Genomic DNA, 11,170 nt, shown 5'->3' on the forward strand with positions numbered 1-11,170 from the left:
CAAGAAGAGGTTTATATGATGCCCCCTCCTAGTGTTTCAGATGACTATGAGTATGTTTTTAAGCTTAAAAAAGCATCATATGGTCTTAAACAAGTACCTCGTACATAGTTTTAGAAATTCTCTATTGTAATCTCATCTCTTGGATTTGCTTCTAGTAGTCATGATTCTACTCTTTTTATTAAGTGCATTAATGTAGGTCGTATCATTCTATCTTTATATGTTGATGCCATAATTATTACTTGTGATGACATTAATGGTATTTCAATTTTGAAGACAGAATTCGCTAAACAATTTGAAATGAAGGATTTGGGTTATCTTCAATATTTCTTGGGTGTTGATGTAGCTTCATCACTTAGAGGTTATCTTCTTTCTTAGTCAAAATATATTGTAGATATTCTTAAATGGGCTAGATTTACTAATAACAAGACTGTAGATATTCCCGTTGAGGTTAACGCAAGGTATTCTTCTTCTAATGGTTTACCTTTGATAAATCCTACTTTATACCATACTATTATTAAGAGCTTGATAGGTCTCACCATTACTCGTCCAGATATTGCATATGTTGTTTATATTGTTAGTCAGTTTGTTTTTTCTCCTACTACTATTTACTAGGCAGTTGTTCTTTGTATTGTATGATATCTTTGAAGTGCAATCTTTAAGAGTTTTTTATTTCCATCCACCTCTTTCTTGGAGCTACGTACATACTCTGATGCTGATCATGGTAGTGATCATATAGATTGCAAGTATGTTACTAGTTTCTTTTTCTTGGTTATTCTCTTATTTCTTAGAAGAATAAGAAACAATTTATTGATTCTCAATCCTCAACCGAAGCAGAATATCGTGGTATGACATCTACTACAAAGAAGATTGTTTGATTATATTGGTTACTTACTGATATGGGAGTTTCCTTTTTTCATCCCACTCCTATATATTATGACAACTAGAGATCTATTCAAATTACTCACAACTCGGTTTTTCATGAGTGAACTAAGCACATTGAGATCAATTGTTATATTACTCAACATCATTTTAAGCATGACACCATTACTTTGACTTTTGTTTCTTTTTCCTTGCATATTACAGATTTTTTTATCAAGTTGCATTCCATCTCTCGTTTTTGTTTTCTGGTTAGCAAATTCTCGATACTTGTAGCTACCGCATTGTAAGTTTGAAGGGAGATTTTAAATAATACATATATTTTTGTTTTATTTATTAAGGGTAGAATAATATTTTCAATTTAACATATATATAATTTCTTTGTATTTATATTAACTTAAGCACTTTAAAATAAACAAATTAAAAAGAATTACAACCTCCTTCTCTTTTATGTTTATTTTTATTTTATATTAACTTAAGCACTTGGATAATAATTAATGGGTCTATCATTTAGTTTTATACGTACTCTAAAAAACTCCTTAAACCTTAACTTCCCAGTATTCTTCAATGTTATATATAACCTTAAACTAGCTTCCAAGCTATATGTATTTAGAATAGGAGTCGAAAAATAGCAGAAAAGGAAAGCCTCCCAAGAGAAAAACAGAAGCAATTCATGATTCAAAAATAATAATAAAACACGTATAGCTGGATGGATTTAATCGTGAGAACAAGCTAGTTGTCTTTCCTATCTAGGGTTCTACAAGTCCCAGTTTAAACATATAAAAATAGGTCTCAAATTAAGCTACGACTTGATGATGAATCGTCTGTTCTTAATTAACCAATAATCACCAATTAAACAGAAATGTTTATGCTTACGAAAAATTAAGACAATTCAGTCAAGTTGTCCCGAGTTCAATATGTTGTAGTTTCTCAGTGACGATCATCTTTTGGAATTCCCTTGAGAGCGCCTCTTGGCTGCAGTCCAAACCCTTTGGCTTCTGAACTCTTCATGATCCTTAGCCTCTTGCAAGACTCAAAAAACATCCTGCGAAATTAAACAAAAAGATAAAAATTTCATAAGTAACTGGTTTTATTCCCACCCCCGCAAGAAGTTAATTTAAATCCTATTGTTCTTTAATGGAGCATCTAATTGATTCGTTTTCTTGGAATATGGTTAATGCGTTGGCATGAATTTGACATTAATAAACTACATAATGGAAGACAAATTATTTTGGAGCTTAAGATATGGTCATAATTGAAAGAAAATGTTGCAAGAATCACTCGATCATAATGATAGATGCTTTGACATTTAGGACATCATCGCCGTCTACCCTAACAATTATACGCAAGTTGCGTTTGTCGGTAGTATGTGGCCCAGACTTGCAAGACAAATCCGTATACATACTTGCAAGTTGCATGACTTTTTGCATGCCAAAATTACCTCTATATATCTATCCACAAACGATATTAACGCCTCATATTCAGGCTTAGTCGCGAAAAAGAAGAAGAAAAACAAAAGAAAAACCCAGATCTCCACTCAAGAAATTATTTCAAGAAACATAAATAATTCACTAGACTGAGTATTACTAGCTGTGCAGCAGTCTGGTGGTGCACCTCCTGTCATATTAATTTCCATTTTTTTAATAATAAAGGAGTTATTTGAATTTATTGTTAAACCGTGGATATTAATTAATATTAATTAAACTACAACTTACTCACGTATTATTCTCCAATCCTTTCATTATACGTGAACTTCATATTTATTGATTTGATTAATGAAATTTTCACGCAGTGCTTAGGATCAAGCAAAAATCATTTCAAACAAGTCATATCGTATGTTTTGGATGCATTGAATTAAAAGAGTATTTGATAGTGCGATAATAATTATTTTTTAAAGTATTTTTTATTTAAAATATATTAAAATAATATTTTTTATTTTTTAAAAATTATTTTCAATATTAACATATCAAAATATTCTAAAAAAATTAAAATAATAATTTTTAAAAAAATCCTTTTACAACACAAAATGAAACATGTCCCAAACAAAGACCGACTATGAGTAGACTCTCCGGCCAAAAGTACACACCAAACCTGTACTCGTAATTTACGCACAAGTCACCGAAATTTGAAGAAAGAATATCCCTCCAAGTAATAGACGACATTGGCTTGTCCCCTGTTATTAAGTCAGCCGTTAATGAATGTGTACATGGGAATTCAAATTATGTGTCGGTGGAAGAAGAGGTGGGGGGTACAGAGGATTGCATTCCAGCTTCGATGGGTACACAGTACAGTCAGCAGGGTACTTTAGATGAGGGAAGAAAAGTTCCACATGATCGTTAGAGGCCAAACAAGGAAAATGAAAATGTTGACAGCTAACGGCAGCATAGCTAATACAATTAACGAAAGTGGTTCCTCAAACTCTCTCAATTCGGGAATCCAGCAAGGGAATGTTCGGTATTGAATAACTTGCAATAATAATTGAACTCACGGATTTGATAGTGAAAAAGAGGTTCAGGGAATGATACAGGATGCAGCTGCATTGGGATTGGGGAATTCTCGGGAACTCATAGTGTATGAAGATGGATCTCATAGGTTATATTGACAGAGAGGTGGATGAATGGGCATCGGTTAATCAGCAGCAAGTGACGATGTTGCTCAGTTCTGTTTTGATATGGTTTTAGAACTTTTTATAAATATTTTTGCTTGGAACTGCTGTGGTTTGGGCATGGTTGGTAACAAGCGCAATTCCATTAGGAATATGTTAGTAAACTATAATGTGGGAGTTTGCTTTCTATTCGAGACTACTAGAGAAACGTGTTCTAACTTTTTTATTTTATTATCAGAAATAGGTAGAATGTTGTTAATGTCAAATAGGTTTTCTTAGAATGTATAGGCAAATCAGGGGGCATTATTGTGATGTGGGATGGTTTTATCTTTGAGGTGGATAACATTGAATTAATTTTGGGGGCCATGGATTTGTTTATGCGACTCTAATGTTAAGTCTTCCTATAAATGCATGGTAGTTGGTGTCCATGCAGCATCTTGTTTGTGAGAACGTGTTAATTTATGGGAAGACATTGCCATTCTTAAGTATGCTTTTGATTTGCAGGATGGTGGTACTTGTTGATTTGAACGAGACCCTTTATTCTCATGAGAGGAGCAGCGGTTATCTCAATTATGCAGGCTCAACTTCATTCCACAAATTCTTATCTGTGTGTGATTTGATAGAATTTAATTTGCAGGGCCATCGGTTTACATCGTATAGGGGCGGATCCATAAGTCGCATTGACTGGGCTTTTGCCACTCCAGATTTTCATTTGCAGTTTTCCACTTTAACTCTCTGTAGATATCCGAGGGGATTGTTGGATAATTGTCTGTTGCTTCTCGAAAATTAAGAGGTTGACTGGGGTTGGAAGCCTTTCCGCTTCATTAACTGCTAGTTGTCTCATCCTTCATTTATGAAGGATTTTGAGGTTTTATTGATTGACAGTTGTAGGGAGTTCCCGGGTGATTATAGATTGGCAAAGAAGCTAGGGATTTTAGAGAAGAGATTGAGGTAGTGGAACAGGTCTACTTTTGGTGACCAGAATTACGAACTTGCAGGCGTTCAGCATGGTATAAGAAGGCTTAAAGATTTAGGTGATTTGCGTCCTTTGACTGCAGTTGAGAAAGTTAAGCTTCAGGGTCTCAATTCTAAGCATTGGAAGGTTAGTAATAAGGTGGAGGATATCTAGAGGCAGAAATCTCAATTTAACTGGTGCAAACTTGGGGACAAGAACACTTGGTTCTTTCATTTGTCAGCTATTTTGAGGAAAGACCGTAACAATATTAGTAAGATTGAGCAGGACTGGAACTATCTACGATCTCCGAAATGACATTAAAGAGGCCGTTGTCAATTTTTATTATAATATGTTTGCTAAGCCCGATTATAGATGGATTGAAATGGCTGGCTTGAGGTTTAAAAAGGTTTCAGAGGCATGTTTGGTTTGGCTAGAAAGACCTCCATCAATAGAGGAGGTGAAGTAAATAATGTGGGACTGTGGTAGTTTGAAAGCTCATGATCCAGATGGATATTCATTCTCCTTTTATAAAAAGGTATGAAATCTTATCTACTGTAATGTGTTTTTGATGGTCATAATTATTTTTCAAACTACCTGGTTGCCCAAAGGTATTAGTTCTTCCTCGGTAACGTTGATTTCAAAAATTAAGAGGTTAGATAGGTTTTCTCAGTTTCAGCTATTAGATTGATTTATGGGTTATACAAAATAATGGCAAAGCTTTTATATACTATGTTTTAGAATGTTCTAATAGATATTATCAATGTCAATAAGTTATTTTTCTTTGCAAGATATTAGATTTTAAATGAATTTATGATGAGTAATAAGATTATTCATTGGATTCATAGCAAGAAAGGTCAAAAGTTTTTTAAATGAATTTATGATGAGTAATAAGGTTATTCATTGCATTCATAGCAAGAAAGGTCACAAGTTTTTACTAAAGATGAATTTTCACAAAGCATTCAACTTGATTTTGTAGGAATATGTTGATGTCTTTATAAGTTAAATGAGATTTGATTCTCTAAGAAAAAAATTGATTTTTAAATATTTGTTCACCTCTAAAATAATTATTTTGATCAACAACTTTCAATTTGGTCTAGAGAAGGGCTAAGGTAAAGGAATCCTCTTTTCCCTTTATTTTTGGCTTGGTATTGGAAAGTTTGACTGTTTTATTTAATAGTATTTCATATTCAGGTTATTTCAAGGATTTTCAGATTAATTTAAAGTATTATATAATTTATTTGTATTGTATGTGACACTTTGATAATTTTGTTAGATAATTTTTTTTTTATCAAGAAAATTATTCATTGGTTTGAGATCATTTCAGATCTTAAAGTTAATTTTTATAAAAGTTTTCTTATAGAAAATTAACTAGGATGAGGATTATGCTTTAAATTTATCTAATGTGATTTTTTTATTTAATGAAATTAGTTTACACCAACTTTGATATTTTAATTGTTAAAATTGTGATAAATGATATTTTTTTTAGTTATTTTTCAATCAATTTCTATTTTATTTTTTAAATTTAAGGACTAAAAAATAAATAAAATAAACTATTGAACAAAAAAAAAATCATGAATTTGGGTATAGCTATATATTTTATATGTATTTTACATTTGAATCATCTCTTTTAACTCTTAATAAAGAATTTGGTCAGGGCTAAGGTAAAGGAATCCTCTTTCCTCTTCTTTTTTTTTGGCTCGGTATTAGAAAGTTGGACTGTTTTATTTAATAGGACTTCATATTCGGGTTATTTCAAGAGTTTTCAGATTAATTTAAAGCATTATATAATTTATTTGTATTATATGTGACACTCTGATAATTTTATTAAATAATTTTTTTTTGTATATCAAGAAAATTATTCACTGGTTTGAGATTATTTCAGATCTTAAAATTAATTTCTATAAAAGTTTTCTTATAGGAAATTAACTTGGATGAGGATTATACTTTAAGTTTATCTAATGTGATTTTTTTATTTAATAAAATTATTTTACACCAACTTTGATATTTTAATTGTTAAAATTGTGATAAATGATATTATTTTTAGTTATTTCTCAATCAATTTCTATTTTATTTTTAAATTTAAGGGACAAAAAAAAAAAAAAAATAAACTACTGAAAAAAAAAATCATGAATTTGGGTTTAGCTATATATTTTATTTGTATTTTACATTTGAATCATCTCTTTTAATTTGAAATTTCTAGTATAATTTTAAACTTAATATCATCTTACTAAATCATAAAAGGATTCAACGGATACAAAATTAAAAGATGGGATTAGAAAAAGATAAAAAAAAATTGTGCCAGCTGCTTTGAACAGTGAAGGAGCTGTAGGTTTTGAAGGAGCTACGGAAACCCAATTAATTTATATATATAATTTATAACATGGGTGTGTGTTTTATGTGGTTTTTACAAAATTACCTCAACACAGCAGTTTCACTAAAGACAGTAATATCAGCACTATCCTTTCCCCAGTACTATTAATGTGAAAAATTGATTTTTATTCCTCGTGGACATAACTAGAAAATTATTAAATAGCAATATAATTAGTAATGTAAATTTTTTTATCAGTCATTTCCAATGATAATATTTACAAAAAAAATTACGTCGGCAAAATCCAGTGATATTACTATTAATTTTTTTTAAAATCCCTGATGATAAACCACTAACTACATGTTTTTATTGAAAAATTCATCAGTAATCTTTAAACCAATAAAAATATAGCTTGTGTACTTAAAGAATATTTTGCCAGTGTAAATAAATTCTCTAGTTGAATTATGGACATTAAAAGGACGCGTGATGAGGCATAATTGAAAAGATATGTCGATCCTCTGAAGGAAAACGATTAAAATGATTAAAAAAATAAATTAAATACAAGGAGTTGTTGTTGGCTAGAGAGACTTACTCCCAAGGCCCGTCTCCCACTAGCATCCAGTCTCCATCCTTGTCTTCATATATGGGAACGTATTCATCCTTCGAGGCTTTGCCTGCCCATAGCATTTACATAACAAATAAACAATGGTCATTTACTTTTTTTTCTCTCGTTAAACATAAATAAAGGATCATAGAAATAATAAACATGGATCTCTTAATTACTCTAGAAAATTTCATGGTATTCTAATTATTTGTGAAGCAATCTTATACATACAACCAAATTAATTAAGGAGCCATGGAGCCTTAATTAATTAAAACAATGAGACAACATGCTGCTTCGGACTCCCGTTCATTAATTTGCACAAGCAGGATTTGCACCCAATTAGCTTGGTGGGTGTCGAAGTACAACGAAACAAAACAAGAGGGATGCCCTTGGAAATGAAATATTTAAAACTAGTCCTATAGACTGATAAATTGTCAGTTTAAATTAAATGAAAAACAGTAGAAATTGTTGCCCTGAAATATTTTGGAGGCAAGTTCATATGACCTCAATAGATCAAACAGTAGAAATTGTTCGATTAAATAAATGGAAAGTATGCATGTGCAGAACTCCAGCTAGTTTTCACACTCATTGTACGGCTTCTCAAGCTATTATTATCCGAGTTATTTCCTTTGTATATAGAACCATAATCACTTCTTGGTTGGTCAAGGCCCTTAGTTTTCTTGAGTAGATTTTAGCGCATGACATATAAATTTTGGTTTTTTTTTGTATTCTGTTCTCACTATATATCTATACGAATTTTCAGAGAACAAATTTGGTGGAGGGCTTAGATTTAGTCCATATGAACTTCTTCTTCTTTTTTTCTTTTTTCCATTGATAATTGTTAAATGAGATTTAATGTCCTTATTATCTATCCTTAATATGAGGCTTGATGTAATTAGAGGATGCATTGATATTGAGAATGGAGGATGTAAAAATATTTTACAAGGATGTAAATCTAATGTTTGTGTATTAATTATCTTTTCCTATTTAAAAAATAATCAATCTTGATAAAAATCAAGGTAGTGGAAGTTTCAAGAACTTAAAGAAACAGATTTTTAAAAAATGATTGAAAAAACATGTATTTCTTTATTTGTTTCGAAATAGATGCCTTGTCAAATATTAATTACCGGTGTGTGTGCGTGTATTTTGCATGGTGTACAACGCTGGCCTAGCTTGTTTATAATTGGAAGCTTACAATTAATAGCAGCTAGGTATAATTAAGGAGGCTTAATATGTATACCATGCATGTCCAAATCAACTTTTCGAAATCAATTCCAAATACTGATCATCTAGTATTAATAGAGCTTTAAAATCATAAAGCCTAAAGAGATTAAGAGTACTGTAAATAGATGATAGAGGGATGCTCACCAATTCCATAACAGCCAAACAACCTCTCCAACGCGACAACAAGATCCGAATACTCTTTATGCATGCCCAAATCAATTTTTCGAAGAAAAGGAGCTCCATCCATGCTTACTTTCACGTAAATTTTTGAAGTTTCATGGCGATCTCTCTCATTGAAACTAATGTTTTTGCGATACGAACAAACTGGTGGCCACCCCACAACTTGACTCTTTGTTTGAACTTTTCGGTCATCGGTTGTGCTGTTTGCTTCGCCGGACACCTCAGAGAAAACCCTTTTCTTGTCATTTTTATGTCCATCATCGCTGCCCGGTAGACCCAATCTTAGCTCTGTGATTTCAAGTCCAAGAGGTTGTGCCATTTTCTTTTCTTGGTGATGGGCAAAGGTTTCAAAGGTTTCAGAATGTTATATAGTTTGTTAACTCTATAATTCTTGGTCGCAAAAACGGTTTATCTGTGTAGAAATAAATCATACACAAGCAGAGAGAAGAAATCAAAGGAAGGACCAAGTGGGAGCAATGACAGGTCAAATAAGGCTCAGTTGTCGGTCACATGAGGGACAGAAGTGGGGACTCTATGCCTCCTAAAACCTGAAAACACAATTAACGGCCAGCACCATAAGTTGGATATGGGACACATCTAGTGGCTCTTAGGTATGAGGTGATTTGGTACTATTTACCTCAGCCGTCTGATTTGGTGAAGGGAAAACAGACCATGTGATTTGCTATATTGAGGGGGCTTGAGCAATAAATTATGAAAAAAAGTACTACAAATTCTTAGCATGATACAAGGGCAGTTTGTTTTGTAGCATCCGTGTCCACCTAATGTTGCTCATGGTTAGTCAAATATTAATCATTAGTGTAATATTCTTCAATCTTTAAACTCAGAACCTAATTCAGATTTCTTTTTTTAGTTAATTTAGCACGGCATCTCTCCCATGTTTGAGTGGTCACCGAAAAGCAGAAGTCTCAGATCGAAACGAGATGTTGTGGAATTCGGGAGATCTGTTGCATCAAGGCAAGATGTTGAGATGTTCGGAAGATAATCGCTTGAGATCTACAATAATCTTAATCATGGTAGAATATGGACAAAAATGTTCTCAGGACATGGATAATTGCATTTTTCATGCGATTCTTTTTCTTTTTTTTTGTTAGTCGTTTCTTATAATTTGTACTTGATTCTAATTAGCAGACATATAATAATGTTTGTTAGATATTGTCTTTAATTATCTATGATTTGGAAACACACATGCATGATTTCATGTCTATGGCATGAAGTTATTCATCATCTCGTTCAACTTGCAACAATTATATGGCCATGTATGCAACCTTGCATATGGTTAATGTTGAGGAAACACTATGGCATAGGCAACAAGAATGGAAGAAATTGTCTTGCAAGTAGGACCGATATATGCATGGGAACTTCCAGCAAAGTCATCCCTGCAATTTACAGGTGCACATCAACTCCACAACCGCGTCAACTGTTGTTGTCTAAAACTACCTATTGTACTCCATCATGCGTGCCCTAGCTGGAAAGAATGCAGTCCACACTGTCATTTTCTCGGAACTTTTTTTTTTTGAAAAAAAGGAAAAGATTTTAAACATTCTTATAAGTTTCATTGCTTCTTTTTTGGTAGATAGCTAGATTTATCTTCATATAATTGATCTAGAATTTAATATTTCCCTAATTGTACTTATTATATAGTTATACAATAACTAATTATCCATTGTGTCCTATCATGAGAATTTGAATGTTTAGTTTATAGTCATTCAATATATAAGATTATGGTAAATTTATAATCATAACAAAAGACTAATATGCTTAGTACAGGTATAAACTTGCATAAAGATTGAAATTCAATCATAACATGCATAATAATCATTCATAGAATTATACATAAGAGAATAAAACTAATTCCTAGCATAGATTCTAAGCATGCATATATTAAAAATACACTTAAATAAAATCAATACAAATATTTACTTGTTGAAATACTTAACACATAATTACTTTGAAATTTATTATTATTGTCAAGAATCACTCTTTTATCCTTAAAATTTTATTGCTTCTTACTTGGTGCAAAAGGATTGACCTCTCAGGATTCCAACACTAACTTATTTATGTGCACGTCTAAATATGGTACAACACTAACTTATTTATGTGCACATCTAAATATGGTCCAACGAATTCAAAGAAATTTGTGCTTAATATCTATTTACAAAGACCAAACATCAACTCTAAATTATGACAAGATTAAAATGGAAAATTAAAGTTTAAAAATAAAGAGAATAAGGTGGAAAATTAGGTTGAAGAATATTCTAAATTTTGATAGAAATTCGACCTAAAACAATGCAGAAAAACCAACCTTCAATTATTTTTTTTCAACCCTTTTTTGCAGAGAACTTTAGAAACCAAAACTGATGGGATTCCTTCCACTATTAGCTTTGATTAAACTATACA

General features: G+C 31.7%; 1 protein-coding gene and 1 long non-coding RNA gene across 2 annotated transcripts; one reads left to right on the top strand and one right to left on the bottom strand.

The window, feature by feature from the left end:
• Positions 1 to 1,562: 1,562 nt before the first annotated feature.
• LOC105108266 (auxin-induced protein 22C-like) lies at positions 1,563 to 9,178 on the bottom strand. Its single transcript, XM_011002514.1, has 3 exons — positions 8,717 to 9,178; positions 7,337 to 7,418; positions 1,563 to 1,921 (listed from the first exon to the last, which is right to left on the bottom strand). Exons 1-3 carry the CDS (start codon positions 9,069 to 9,071, stop codon positions 1,807 to 1,809), a joined length of 552 nt encoding a protein of 183 aa, XP_011000816.1. The 5' UTR covers positions 9,072 to 9,178; the 3' UTR covers positions 1,563 to 1,806.
• Positions 9,179 to 9,476: 298 nt separating this feature from the next.
• Positions 9,477 to 9,938, top strand: LOC105108267 (uncharacterized). Its single transcript, XR_839012.1, has 2 exons — positions 9,477 to 9,546; positions 9,624 to 9,938. It is a non-coding gene; the product is annotated as an uncharacterized LOC105108267 (long non-coding RNA).
• The last annotated feature ends 1,232 nt before the right edge of the window (positions 9,939 to 11,170 follow it).

The sequence above is a fragment of the Populus euphratica genome, unplaced genomic scaffold (genome assembly GCF_000495115.2).
Source record: "Populus euphratica unplaced genomic scaffold, PopEup_1.0 scaffold241.1, whole genome shotgun sequence".
Taxonomy (NCBI): Eukaryota; Viridiplantae; Streptophyta; class Magnoliopsida; order Malpighiales; family Salicaceae; genus Populus; species Populus euphratica.

Excerpts from the sequence above, each read along its gene's own strand:
- LOC105108266 (XM_011002514.1), bottom strand. The coding sequence starts at position 9,071 with ATGGCACAACCTCTTGGACTTGAAATCACAGAGCTAAGATTGGGTCTA. Across the intron at positions 7,419-8,716 it reads GTTTGGCTGTTATGGAATTG|GCAAAGCCTCGAAGGATGAA; the intron begins GTGAGCATCCCT and ends TGCTATGGGCAG. Across the intron at positions 1,922-7,336 it reads GTGGGAGACGGGCCTTGGGA|GATGTTTTTTGAGTCTTGCA; the intron begins GTAAGTCTCTCT and ends TTAATTTCGCAG.